General features: G+C 41.2%; 1 protein-coding gene across 1 annotated transcript in view; it reads left to right on the plus strand.

Annotated features, from left to right (window-relative positions):
* The window catches only part of PAPPA2 (pappalysin 2), a 272,084-nt gene that overhangs the window by 128,699 nt on the left and 128,534 nt on the right, over positions 1-14,851 (plus strand). Inside the window, exons 6-9 of the mRNA XM_041765686.1 lie at positions 1,885-2,006; positions 5,127-5,616; positions 8,561-8,689; positions 12,153-12,244. Of these exons, the coding sequence (XP_041621620.1) occupies positions 1,885-2,006; positions 5,127-5,616; positions 8,561-8,689; positions 12,153-12,244 (833 nt within the window). The remainder of the gene's footprint in view (positions 1-1,884; positions 2,007-5,126; positions 5,617-8,560; positions 8,690-12,152; positions 12,245-14,851) is intronic.

Here is a 14,851-nt window from a genome sequence, read left to right on the forward strand (position 1 = left end):
CATGTGCAGACTGGAGTTTTATATCAGTTTATGTAACACATGTAAACAATTTAATCTTTCAGTTCTCCCTCTGGTACAAACGTTACGATAACGCAGACATCAGTACTGGCATGCTGCAAGTCTGTTGGCAGAAAAGGCTGTAATTTGCTTCCTTTTCTCAGCTAGGTGGGCCACAGTATGGAGGCCTCCCAACGTGTGTGTCAGGGAGACTCACGTCACGTACCCAGCGATTTGAGTCATGCTTAGAGTTATGTTTACTCCTCCCCAGTAGGTGTTTGGAATTCTTATGTCAGAGAGGAGCCCAACCACGCACTCAGCAGCGGCCTCAGAGAGGCCAAGTACATCAAGGAAATGTGGTTTGGAGTTGTGTCCACACTAGAAGTGGGTGCTGACCAGAGTCAGAGGTTGGAGTTAACTGCACCTTTTCATTGCCAAAGTACTGGACGCTTGATGGTTTGGGGGAGCTTGCTCAAAGGAATTAAGGAACTTGCTGTGACCTTAGGCAATTGACTTAATCTCTCTGAGCCTGAGTGTCCTCATTTGTAACCACAGAGTTCTTGTAGGGATTAGAAATGATTTATGAAAAGCACCTAGTTACACAATGCCAGATATATAAGGTGCCGAGAAATGGGAACTGGGAAAAAAAGGGAGCTGGTAACATAATTATTACCTTTATTTAACAAGTATATTATTTTTCTAGTGTATTATAAGATACTCATTTTCTCTCTCTCTGTGAGAGGCCTTGACTTGATGTCTTCATTTTCAGATGCATCATTCACAATTGGGCTTCTAAAAACATTCTACATATCAGAGATGAGCCTCATCAAGTGCTGTCCCTTGTTATTTAGTGGTTAAAGGGCTCTTTGTATGCTGTGCTAATAGTCTCAGGGATGCCCATGAAACAAACTCTCACAGAGGAATTGCTGAGGCCAGTCCCTGTGCTAACTGCTGGGCATAGAAAGAATAGAGCTTGGTCTGGACCTGCATACAGGCAAAGGAGAGAATGGGAGTGGGATTTTCAATACCACAGAGCAATGCCTGAAGACAGGAGCCAGAGGCTGCAGTGGGTGCATAGAGGATAGTGTGCCTGCCATGCAGAGGAGTAAAACTAAGTGCCACTACAAAGGTTACACTTAAATAGGCTCTGAGGGATGAGTAAGAGTTTGCTAAGCAGAGAGACTTGAAAAGGCTATTTGTCAGGAGAGAAAAGAGCATGTTTCAGCGAGCTGTGAGAAGGGTTTGATGTATCTGAGGAATGGTGATTAGTTCATTGTGCTGGGAACATAAATTCATAGACGAGCTCAAATAAGTGAGGCTGGAGTTAGCTAGTGAAGAACCTTGGATCACAATAAGAAATTTGGATGTATTCCCCATAGGTGATGAAGAGCCAAGGGGCATCACATTTCATACAACTTTTATTTTATATATATATGATTTAAAGTAGGGAGTTTAAAACATAAGACCACATAGCTAATAAGTCTACTCGTAAAACTGCTGTCTGTTTTAGTTGGGGGAACATGAGGGGCCTTTGGATGACTTAATGAAAATCAGCCTAGTAAGGAGTTTTGTGTTGAAAGATTCAGATTATAATTATTTTGTGTTGAATGTTCCTAGGATAGAAGCTGCCCACTTTCATCTCCACAGGCTGCCTTTATGACTTAGTTAAATTCTTCTGCTTCATAACCTTGAGATTTTCATGTCACTGTGAATTTTTAAAAGATGAGGTCTACACAAGAGGGAAATGAGTTGAGAAATAGCTGTTCCCAGGTCCCCTAGGGCCTTTCTACCTATCACCACTCCCCACCACTAGAGGCCTTCTGAATTTCATGAACCCTGTTCATCCTACTGCTTCTCCTTACTTCCCCTCCCCCTTTATCTTTCCAGGGTCCCAGGCAGTGTGTGTGGTGCCTGCACTGAAGATGGAACGTTCCGTCAGTATGTACACACAGCTTCCTCCCGGCGTGTGTGTGACTCCTCAGGTTACTGGACTCCAGAGGAGGCTGTGGGTAAAGGACCAGAGTTTTTTTTTGTTTATACTTATTGGCTGCTGAGAATGGGGGTGGGAGTAAAGGGTGGAATGGTGGCACGGTGAGAAAGAAGTGGTTTGTGTGTGTGTGTGTGTGTGTGTGTGTGTATGACAGAAAGAGGGAGAGGGAGAGAGGGAGAAAGGGAGAGAAGGAGAGAGGAGAGAGATTTGCTGGATATCTCCAGGGGCCTGGAAAAGACTCTGCCTGGTACCCTTGTATGTCCCACATGTGATTAGCATGGAGGCCCAATGGCTGTGGTGAAGCAGAGGTCAGCATAGAGGACAGAGGGATGGAGAAGACAGCAGAGTTCAGGGGGTGGCTTCAGGGTGAGAGTTCAGACCTTCAGTGTCACACACACACCAGCCCATGGAGCAGCCTTGCCACATAACAATGTAAGCTGATCTCTATCGGGAGAGTAATAGAGAACACATTGCAGGGAACGCTGATGCACACACAGCCCAAACTGGTCTGGATGGGGGTGGGGTGGACTAGGTGTTCCAGACTCATTGTTCTCATTTATGTTATTTTATGAGTCTCTTAATCACAAGTACTGGTTGTGCTTTGGATGTGATCTTAGTTAGGCTCTAGGAGGGGGAAAATGTTTTTAGCTGTCCCTTTCCCTGTTCCTCACCCTACTTCTCATTTAATATTCCCTCATATGTATATCGAGGCTTCTAGAACAAATTGTAGCTGAATGTCATTCCGGTTGAAGTCCAGAAAATACTGTTGATGAGTTTTAGTACCTTCTGTTGAATGGCTTAGTTTCTTCCATCACCACCATCTTTAATGTTTACCTAGTTATCATCTTTTTCTTGTATTAAGATCCTAAAAACTACTTAGGTGTGTTGGACACAGTCGTATTTGAGTTAGTTTGCAGTCCTGACTCTGACCAAAAAAAGGGAGGACATTGGTTTTAGAGTCAACAGTGTCTATAAAATGTCCCCTTGAGCTCCCACTTACTCAAATGACAGGAGCCTAAAGGAGAAATTGGGAGAGAGACAATGTACTTGATTTTGATAGACCAGATGGAACTTTATTCAAATGAGAGTTTTCAAGGAAGAATGGAAAATGACTATAAAATTCACATTGGTATTATGTTGGACTCATGTAGAGGTCGACATTACATAAAATGTCATTTCTGTGGCAAACAAATTGCCTTGTGCTAGTTTTAATGCCCATTCAACTCCCTGGCCCTGCACTTCTCTTTTTAATTCTTGGCAAAAATTTAAAGTTATGTGGTAGAGGTGAAAGGAATTAGAAGTTCTGGGTTCTAATTCTTGAATCTTGAGGCAAACCAGTCAACATCCTAGGCCTCTGCTTCATGTCTTAATGTGAGATTGTGATAAAAACTTTCTGAGACAGCACCACAGTAGAGTTGGCTTCCAAGGGTTTTTACTCTAGTTTTGGAGATGACTATTGGAAAATACTGCTAAGAAATACTAGTCTTCCTTTGCTTTGGAAAGATGGAGAACCTAGTCATTTAAAATATACACAATGAAAATGATTGAATCCCCAGCAGAGTGTGCACAAACACATAGATTTACAGATATGGTCAACATATGCTTAATGACAATTAACACCAACTACTTTCTAAAATGCTATGAGGAATAGGAAATTGAACCAGACACATTCCCTGCATAAATATCATCTTTCTGGAGAGAACTTCCCTATCTCTATAATCCAAAAGAGTCCCTAGCCCCACCCCATCATTCTCTAGTCTTTTATCCTTCTTCATTTTTCTTTAAAGATGCCATTACCACTTTATCTATTTAGTTTTGTATCTATCACCCTACCATAAGCATTATAATGGTGGGACCTTTATCTTTCTTGTTTGCTACCCTATATCCAATACCTAGGTCAGTGCTAGGTGCGAAAGAGTTACACAGTCAGGTTTTGTTGAATGGATGAATATAAATAAATGAATAGATTTGCAGTATAGGCAGATGATAAGGCCAGATGTAATACACATATACACACGTACACGCACATTTGAACTTGTTTCCTCTGGGCTTTGAAACATTCTTTATTTTCCAAATTCGAAAGGGCTAAATAATTCTACTTTTGCAAATGTAGTTTGCAAATGTTCCCAGGGCATTTGTATAGATCTTCTATACTAACCTAGTAAGCCATGGGTTAAATAGTGCTTATTTCATAAGTGAGGAAATCAAGGCTTTATAAAGATTTGCCAAGGTCACACAGTATAATCACACAACACCGATTAGAGTGTAACTCTGCTGATTCCTAATTCATCACTTCTTTCTCAAATTCCCCTTATGTAGTATGAAAGAAGACCACTTAAATATATTTCCACGGAATTGACCTTAATATTGTTGCAATATTTGATTTTTTACCATCCCATTTTTACTTAGCTACTGAGTGTCCATTCCCCCCCCATCCCCGCTCAAGAATACATGTCTCTATGTTCTACTTGCAGTTTCCTCTGTGCAGTGACCTAACTGCTCACACATACCTGAACAGGGAAATTTCAACATATGGTTTTAAAATTTGGATAACAATCAGTTGGAAGGACTGCTAAGATCACTTAGGGAATTAAAAGAGTTGTACCAAGAACCTAGTTAAATAGAACGCAGTGACACACTGAAACCAACATTGGCCTTATGAATAAGTAAAACGGGGTTTCAGAAGCATGAGTTTATCATAAATTATTGATAAACTAAATAGAAATAATTCTCCTCTGCTCAAGGACTCTTGAAGGACATGGCCTACCTTCTCTTGCAGCAGCCTTATGTTTCCACAAGGGATCTGGGCCACTCCATTCTCTTTCTCTCTCTCTCTCTCTCTCTCTCTCTCTCTCTCTCTCTCTCTCTTTTTCCCACTCCATTCTCAATGCCTTGCTGGACTTCTCTTGTTAAAGGCATCATGTGGAGGGGCTATGGAGCATATACATAGTACTTTTGCATCATTATAACTTTGTCCTCAGTAAGTCCTTAAGATCTAGCCCACTAAGTTGACCAACTTCTGTAGGCATTAGCTCAAAGCTCTCTGCCTCATTCTTCTTTCTGGTGGCTCATATGAGCTACTCATTTTCAGACTTAATGGCAGCTCCTAATGTATCTTTCTTTCTTTGCTCTCCTCCAGGGCCTCCAGATGTGGACCAGCCCTGTGAGCCAAGCTTGCAGGCCTGGAGTCCAGAGCTCCACCTGTACCACATGAACATGACGGTGCCCTGCCCTGCGGAAGGCTGTAGCCTGGAGCTGCTCTTCCAGCACCCAGTCCAAGCTGACACCCTTACCCTCTGGGTCACCTACCTCTCCATGGACTCCTCCCAGGCACTTTTTGACACAGAGATCTTGCTGGAACACCAGGATTCTGTGCACCTGGGCCCCTTAGATACTTTCTGTGACACCCCACTCACTATCAAACTGCATGTTGATGGGAAGGTCTCGGGGGTGAAGGTCTACACCTTTGATGAGCGGATGGAAATTGATGCAGCTCTGCTGACTTCCCAGCCCCATAGTCCCTTGTGTTCTGGATGCAGGCCTGTGAAGTACCAGGTTCTTCGTGAGCCCCCATTTGCCAGTGGCTTACCCATGGTGGTGACAAATCCTCACAGGAAGTTCATGGATGTGTGAGTTGGGCAGTAGAGCTCTTTAAACCATGGGGCTTCCTGGGGTTCTGGGAGTGGGTTATGCTTTCCCTTTTCTCACTTTTTTTCATTCTGACATGCCTTTAGTTAGAGAAATGTTCAGAATCTCAGAGAAGATTTTTTATTCTAAGGCAGCATATCTGAGATGAAGAAAAATATTCCCCAGAAAGGGGCCAGTGGGTGTTCTGACTCATGTTGCCATCATTAGGATTATGGAAAAAAAAAGAGGTTCTTACATGAGTGCTTTTGCTGGACTGAAAATATTTGCCACAAATAAGTTGGTCATAGTCCATTTCTATCTGATGAAACAGTTTAAATTTTGATTCCTTGCTGTAACTTTTGGATAATCTGCCACAGCTCCTCTAACATTTGAAGATTGTAGTCGAGTCTTCTGTAGCTATGCAAGGAAGCCAAGACTCCTGCAGACACTTCTTCATTTTGAGACTCATTCCTTTTGTGTGTTTCACACTTCCCTCCTTTTCTCCTGCCTCTTTCCCTCTCTCTCTCTTCCAACCCTCCTCTTTCTCTTTCTTTCTTCTGTTCCTTCCCCACGTTGTGAGTTCCGCTGTGTTCTTGATTCTGTGTGCTTGGTGGTGGGGATACAGACTAAGGTAAGATCACTGGCTCAAAAGAGTTCCAGGTGTAACATAGGAGGTTGGTATCCCCAAAAGCAAATTACTCCCGCTTCAAAAGTTTCAGAGACTGCCCTGAGGGCACAACTTGGGATAAGATGGAAGTTTTATCGGCAGGACAGTATTAGTTTTTGCTGCATTGGAAATCATCACAAAATGAAGTGGGCTAAACTGACAAACAGTTTTTTTTTTTTTAAATGATTCTGTGGACTGGCTAGGTGCTCTCATCTGGACTGATATGGCCAGGGCAAGCTCATGTACACACTAGGGTACATGGCTGGAGTGACTGGGAAGATGAAGGCTTCTTTCCAGATGACTTCTCATTCCCTGGTAGGCTTCACACCAACACCCTTCTTGGATCTTCCAGGGTGGGCTTGTTCTGGTTCCTGTAGTGGTGGCAGGGCTCCAGCAGCAGGGAAGGCATTACCTTACTCATGATGATGTTCCACTAGCCAAAGCAAGGCACGCAGCCGATTCCCAATTGAATGGGTAACAAAATGGACTCCATCTCTTGATGGGAGGAGCAGCAAAGTCACATTGCCGAGGGGCGTGAAACCGGGGAGTCTATCGCAGCAACTCGCAAGTAGAGGACATTGTTCACCTTGAGCTTTACTACATTTTTCTTTTCATACTTGCTCTCTGCACTAGATCTAGAAGACAATGAAATGGATGCAAAGCTAATGCAAGTGAAAGGAGAGATCACAGGACGGATTTAAAAGTAAAAATTAGTTTTCAAGCTTCTCTAATAAGGCAGTTAAAATGATATTTGGCATCTAACATGCTATCCACATATCACTCAGACACATACACAGAATATTTAAGGTCAATAATATCTCATGTTATGGATGAGAAAACTAAGGGTTAATCTTAATTTGGTTGAACAGTGCTAGTCGTGGAGGACACAAGATTAAAATCCAATTTCCCTTTATAAACCCAGATCATTGAAGGTTGGAGCTGCCTGCTGCTGAGTTTTCTCCACAAGAAGCGTCAACACATTTTGACACTACTGTCCAATCCTTTCCCAGCCGCAGGGCAGTGTAAGACTTTTGTGTGTGGCTGGATGAGAAGTCTATAGAAACCACCCTGCAGAGGGAAGCCATCAGAACTGATTGGGATATAAAATTTGTTTTACTTTTGAAACAATCTGGCACTCTTGTGTAAAGATTGCTTTCCAAAAGAAAGCTGATATGGAAATATGAAAGTCTTTAATTAATATTTAGGTGCCTTTCCTATTAAAATAACAAAGGCCAGTACAGAGATTTTTGAAGATGTTTTTGAAGCCCCATGATATTTCCCATTTGCCGGTTGCAGCATCAAGTGAGAGGGGTGCAGGCTTTGTGGCTGAGTTGAAGAATCTGTTGAAGAAGAGAGGATGGGAGCAGGAGATTTCTTGTGGCCATCAGGGCAGTCCCCGAAACCCTTTGAGATCCTGTCCTCCTAAGTCACCTCCATTCTAACTTGACTTTGCCGATTGTTTTCCAATAAGGGCAGGCACCAGATGAGGGGAAGGGGACAGAATCTGTTTTTGGCCACAGCAGCTCCCCTCTTGAGCCCCTGACCCCACCTAAATGTCCACTCTTTCCTGCTCTCCACCTGATCAGTACACTTGGGTTCTTGAGGGAGTCTGATAAACTCCTTCCATCTCTAATGTCAACCAGTAAAACTCCACTCCTGGCACTGATGCATTTTGGCAGCCTTAGAGGTGGGGAACACTCTAACCTATTTCTAGCTATAGGATTTCTGGCACCCCACCCCAAAATGATGGTGGAAGATGTTCTCACCTCCTTCTGGGAGAGCATTCATCCTTCCCTCTAAGTTCTTTAAGGTAAGAATTCTCTTGAGAGACAAGAAAACTGTGATCCGCAGACCCAGGAAGGGCTTTGCTGTGCCCAAACCCTGAAGCTTTCTTCTTCAATTTCTTTGATTACTTCAAAGATACAGAAGACTAGTTTTCCAATCGCTACTTGTTGTTCTTTTTAACACAATAAAGGTATACTTGACATGCAGTCCTCCTAGATTGTTCAGGACTGTTCATTAATTCAGTGGTACTTCAGCCAGTATTTATGGCACAATCACTCCGTGGAATGTACTAGGAACATGGAGACCAATAGGCTTTCAGACATTTTGCTGCTGTGTCAGACTGTGCCCTGATCTTTGTTTCACAATACGTGGCATATGTTTAACATTTATGTTCCCCATAAATATCTTTTAAACTCCTGCAAGCCATCTGCAAAGGACCCAGGGCAACATCTCGCTTTCTGGATGTGGTGCTCATGGTTCATTGGTTTCCACAGGGAGGTCACACCTGGGCAGATGTATCGATACCAAGTTCAAGCTGTAGCTGGAACAGAACTAGGAGAAGCTTCACCTCCGCTGAACCACATCCATGGAGCTCCTTATTGTGGAGATGGGAAGGTGTCGGGGTGAGTATCAGGTGCATGGGAATGTGTGAGCAAGAATGCCCTGCCCTGCTCTGACCAGGAGTGTTAATCTTGAGTTTTAATTTGACTTGTTCGGGAAATTGGGAGGCATTGTGTGATTCTAGCATTAAACAAAATCTAGGACCAGGTAGTGATCTTGAGAGGTCACGCACATCTTAGTTAAGGAGAAGCTCACTTTTATTTAGAGCTCACCACAGAGATATTGGGGCTGATATTGAGATATTGGGGCTGATTCAGGGTAGGGGGCGGCTCTTAAAGTTTCAGAGAACAACAACTGCTGGGCAGTGATTAAGGGAAGGAGTTTATAGGGGAGAAGGTTACTTGTCAAATGATGATAAGGACGATAGGAGAGCATCTTTTGGATCAGTGGCCTATCTTATGCTACTAACACTGTGTGACCTGAGGAAAGCCAGTATAGCTTTCTGAGCTTCACTGGCTCATGTGGCCCCTGGAAGACCTGACTGTGATGGAATTTACATCCATTCTGTAAAACCACCAAGGTAAAGATGAAATCACTACTTTGGCTTTTGAACATACCATGTTCCCTTTTTCTGTTGCCCTTTGTGCTATCAGCCTAGGCGACTAATTCACTCTGGTTTATCTGGGACTTTCCCAAATCTAGCCCTGAAAACTCCCATGTCCCACCAGTCACCCTATACTCATCTATCCTGAATGCTCATCTCTCCTAATACATTAGTTATATAGAGCTGTGGGGATAGGAGGCTGGATGGCCAGGCATGCTAATTATCTTCGATTCTGCATCCTAATAAGATGGTATATTTTTGATTTCCCAGACTAGGTGAAAATGCACAGTATCCTGAAGCCCCAATAGAAAGAATTCTGTAGCCTTTCTTGGGATTCCCCTCCATCACTTAACAATCAATAAACACTGCTGAGTCTCTTGATCTTCTAAGATTTTTAACTTGTGGTTTAAGCCAAACCTTGTTAACACCCAGACCTGGCTAGTTGGCTTCCAACTTCTCCCTAACGCAGGCTCAGCTTTCCAGCCCCCTCATTCAATTGGGGGTGCCTCCCAGGCACACAGAATAACTCTGGCTGCTGTTGGTGCTGTCTTTGCTCCAGTTGCCTCATTCTAAGTCTGCAAGCTGCCACTTACAGTGTCTGTGGGGCTTGGTTACCATTACTACCCAGCCAGAGCCCTCCTTGAGCAAAACACTCTGCCCCATGTTACAGTATCTCTTACAGCACTTCTCTGTTGGTGGCTTCCTTGAGGCCCCAGGATGCCATCTCGCTTGGAGGTCTGGGGCAGCAAAGGCTGAAGAGCTGTCTTCCTAAGTTGCTCTAGCACGTTTTCTCCTGTGCCTTGAAACAGCTTCACCTGAAGCAGCAGCTGCTTGGCTACTGGGCCTCACAAGATTCCTCCTTCAAGCACTCCTTTATACTTCTGCCTATATTCCCTCTCTGCAAAGTGCCATACTTGGTTCTGTCATCCAGTGGGAAGGGATCTATGAATTGCAGCTTTGCTCAGCTGGAGGCCCTCCATTATACATACAAAGAGAGATATGAATTGTTTAATCTACTGTTTTAAACTTGAGAAACATATAGATTAAATCTAAGGGAATCTCAAATCCCGAAGAAGTCATGCTGAGACTCTAGTTTTAATAATTTTTTTTTGTCATGTTGGGTAACACTATAATAAGGCTATCAAAACAAACATGGTAGGAGACCCTGAACTGGGGAGTTATGTTCACGAGGAAGTGATCATCTCAATCTGTCCAGTGTGGGATGTCTCCGCCACATGTGCTGTCAGGCCTTTGAAATGTGGCAAGTGCAGCTTAGAAACTGAATTTTATTTAATTTTAAGTAATTTAAATTCAATTTACAAACTTGATTCAGTTATCAGAAAACTTTTAAGTATTTTTGGAACAACTTTAGTAGGTGAATCTAAATACAGATCAAGTGTTTAAACTCATGTGTTGTAAGTGAAAAAACACATCAGTTTTCTTTTTTTTTTACAGCAGGTTTCAAAGATGTAGGATGCATAAAAAAGAATGTGACATGCTTCACTAATAATTTTTATACTGATTACATACTAAAATGACAATATTTTAGGTGCATTGGGTTAGATGAAATGTATTATTAAAACTAACTTCACCTGTTTTTCTTTTAAATGTGACTACTAGAAAATTAAAAATGATATGCATTGCTCTCATGTTTCTACTGGGCAGCTGTGCATGAGATAATATAAAACATGTTTATATTTGCTGTTAAGATTATCTTCAAAATAAAAATGAATTTGAAGTATCCTTAATTTCTTCACTCATGTTTTTCATATCTCTGTTATCTTTTCTCCATCCTACCATTTAAAATATTATTATGTAATTACATTTATAGCATGCTTTTAATTCATTTTAAAGCATCTTCATATGTAATTACTTAATCTTTACTCCATCCCTGTGAAGAGGTATACTTTAAACAGTGGTTAGAGCTATTAGTATTTCCTAGGTCTTTATATACTTGAGTTAAAATATGTGTCCATTTTGGACATGGTGCAATGTCAAGAAGAAAAAAATGGTAACCATAAACCCATTTTAAAAAAAGATTTGTTTATTTGAGAGAGACAAAGAGAGAGTGCTCGAGTGTGAGCAGTAGAAGGGGAGAAGGAGAGGGAGAGGGTCTCCAGTAGACTCTCTGCTGAGCATGAAACCCAACCCAGGGCTTGTTCCCATGACCCAGAGATCAAGACCTGAGGTGAAATCAAGAGTCAGATGCTCAACCAACTGGGCCACTCCAACCCTCAATCCATTTTACATCAGCCACATCTAGTATCGATTTTGTTCCCATAACATGCTTCCTGTAGTCCTTGGTCTAAAGTGACTCTCTCACCCCAATCCAATTAGTCATCAGCTGTGTCAGGATTTGAGGTTCAAAACAAAACAATGACCATTTTCTTCTCCCACTATTTATTTCTCTCCTGCAATATGTGATAGCTGCCACCATGTAGTGGTAGGGAGTGAGGACCAGGAACGAGCCTTAGTTTTGCTCAGGACTGAGACCAAGCAACAATCAGGCTGCTGATTCCTTGGTATATAAAACAGGAGCTACAAAACCCTAACTTCAACAACAACCACATCTAGATAGAATAAAGCAGTGAAAACAGTAAACATGAATAGAAAACAGAATCCCGCATAGACAGGTAGCTTTATCCTCACCAAAGCAGCTCACTCATCGTAGGGCTGGTATATGTTTTCTACCTTAATGCCATCTACCAGAAACACTGGCAGGACCCTCATGAATCTCCTAGATGTTTCTAAGCCATGAGCTACTTCTTCTGTAAAAGCATTTTTTTGAACTCTTGCTTTTCTCCAACTTGTACTTCTTAATATACAATTGGGAATTTTAAGAATTTAAAATAATGGTAACTAAACAAGACAAATTATTTCATATATGTATGCATATAAGAATGTATATTTTTTCCTTCCAGGAGCCTGGGAGAAGAGTGTGATGATGGGGACCTTCTGAGCGGAGATGGCTGCTCAAGGGCTTGCCAGCTAGAGGAAGGCTTCCACTGTGCAGGTGCATTGAGGAGCGCCCTCTAGGCTTAGGTCCTGTTTCTGCAGGTGTCTCTGTGTCTTCTTTCCATGAGCTTTTGATATCCTATAAACACATAATGGGATGCTAATCACAATGATGTTTGATGTGTCTACACAATCGTAGAGGTTCTACATAAAAAATCAGCATAGGAAGCATTCGAAGCCAAAGGGAGTGCAAGGTATCTCTTGGTGGCTGTGTTTAATAGATAAGACCATGACAGATGACAGAGGGTCCTAACACTGCTTAATCCTGGAAAATCACTAGTAATAAATTATCACTAGGTGGCTTTGCCTTTAGATTCTTGTCACACAGGAAAGCTGTCCAGAACACTTCTCCCAATTCTGGTTAAAGACATCATCAGTAGGCTTCTTACATGTAGATTGTTTTTTTAATTACCATCTGCATACATTGCAGTGTTTCTGTAGAACATAACCATTCGCCAAAGTTATTTTAAAGAGCAGTGCATTGAAAAAGATTTTAATGCCTCTAAATCTCAAGTAAAATAGGATGGGATTATAATTATATATAATTTATTAAGGTGTTAAATACTATATGTAGCACACAAAGGCCCTGCTATCTAGAGCAGAATCATAAAATTATAGAATCTTAGTAGTCTTCTATCCATCCATCTGATAAAACATATTCAGTACTTGCCATGTACCATGAGTCTGAAAGACACCCTGAACCCTTCACATGTACAGTCTACCAGCGATTTGGAGTCTAGCTTCCTTCCCATATAGAAATTTCTTCTGCCAGTTCTTGAGAGAGGGGCTTCTAGCTTCTGCTTACATACTTCTAGCAATGAAGGACATATGTTGAAATGCACAATTCTACTTAAAAATGGTTTTATCTGTTATAAAATTCTTCCCCTCTTTTCTAGTTTGGAAATTGAGGCTTAAATCATTGTAGTGACTCATCCACGGGCATACAACAAAGCTCTGCAAGGCCAGCGCTGGAGCTCAGCTTCCTAATGCTTAATCAAGCGCTTTTTCCTTGCTATGAAACTACAGAGGATAATTCTTTTCCCTGTTTTATTTGACTACCATTCAGATATTTGAAATGCCTCCCCATTATTCTCCTTTCCAATCCAAACATCCCCTCGTGTGATTAGGTTTCCAGACCCTTTCCTATTTACCCTAACCTGGCATGTTTCGTGTGGTCAATGCCCAGAAAGGAATTCAATACTCCAGATGTGGTCTGGCTGTACAGAATGCACTGAACTGATTAACTCCCCTCCTCTGTACACAAGTATTTGTTAATGCTATCTCTGTTTGCACTGAGTTGTTGTTGTTTTGCTAACATAATGGACTCATGTTGAATACACACACATATACATGCACACATATATTCTCCAAATGCTGTGTTTTCTCCAGTATATCTCAAGCCTCATTTAACTTAAGAGCACACCTTGCTTTGTTTCTAACACTTTGATTCCATTAAATTTGGCTCATATTTCCTTAGCCTCCAAATCCAGTAAGACTATATCTAAATTATTTTAATTTTACAGGATAAGACTAAAATGACCTATTCCACAGTTAGACCTCTGTTTCATTGTATAATAAGCTACTAGTACGCTAAACATATATTTCATTATTTCTCAAAAGATTAGAAGGGTGTCTGTGTGGCTCAGTCAGTTAACCATCTGACTCTTGATTTTGGCTTAGGTTATGACCTCAGGGTTGTAAGATCAAGTCCCTCATTGGGCTCCACCCTCAGCAGGGAGTCTGCTTCTCTCTCTCTCCCTCACCCCTTGTGCCTCCCCTAGCTCATGTATGCTCTCTCTCTCTCTCTAAAACAAATAAGTAAACTTAAAGAAAGATTAGGTTTAAAGGAAACTTTGGGAAATGTGTTGTAAAAGTTGTCTGTTATTTTTAGATGAATGTGAAAAAACAGAGGCAAAAATTTTAAGTCCATGGTAAAAAAACAAATAGAAGAAGCAAGAAGAAATATTCATGTTTATAGAGAAACAAAAAATATATATCCACATTATAAAATATATGTATATATATACATGCAAACACATATAAAACACGCATATTTATGTACATGTATATATACATACATGTGCATATGTATAAGAGAGAGAAAAAAAGTCATTCCAAATACATATATATTAACTTTAGGAAAATGATTTGGGAAGGCCACAGGTCTGTGGACTGTAGGAGTTTAAAACCCAAAATAGGCTTAGAACCAAGTCCTAGGATCTTCAGCTTATTCTTGGCAAGTAGAGACAGATTTATACCACGGAAGCATCTTAGGCTGGAAGAAATTATGAAGGAAAATAATTAGTAGCTACATGTTGATGAGCCACAGAAAAATTGCTTCAACATCGCTGTGGTATTGTGAAGAAAGAAAAATAACAAGAATGGTATAGTAATAGTACATTTTAGTAATGACAGTACTGAATATGTACCTATATGTTGATTGACTTTCAAATCTTGCTATTATTTTTATGTCCTATTATTTTAAGTAGGGATAGGTACTATGAAGGTTAATTATCCTACATCACAGTAGGACTTAATAGTGGGTTTCTTACTGCACCTTAGCTTTCCAGCCTTGAAGAAAGCTAGTTACATATCTATAGTTGGT

This window comes from Vulpes lagopus, chromosome 1, assembly GCF_018345385.1.
Source record: "Vulpes lagopus strain Blue_001 chromosome 1, ASM1834538v1, whole genome shotgun sequence".
In the NCBI taxonomy this organism is placed as follows: Eukaryota; Metazoa; Chordata; class Mammalia; order Carnivora; family Canidae; genus Vulpes; species Vulpes lagopus.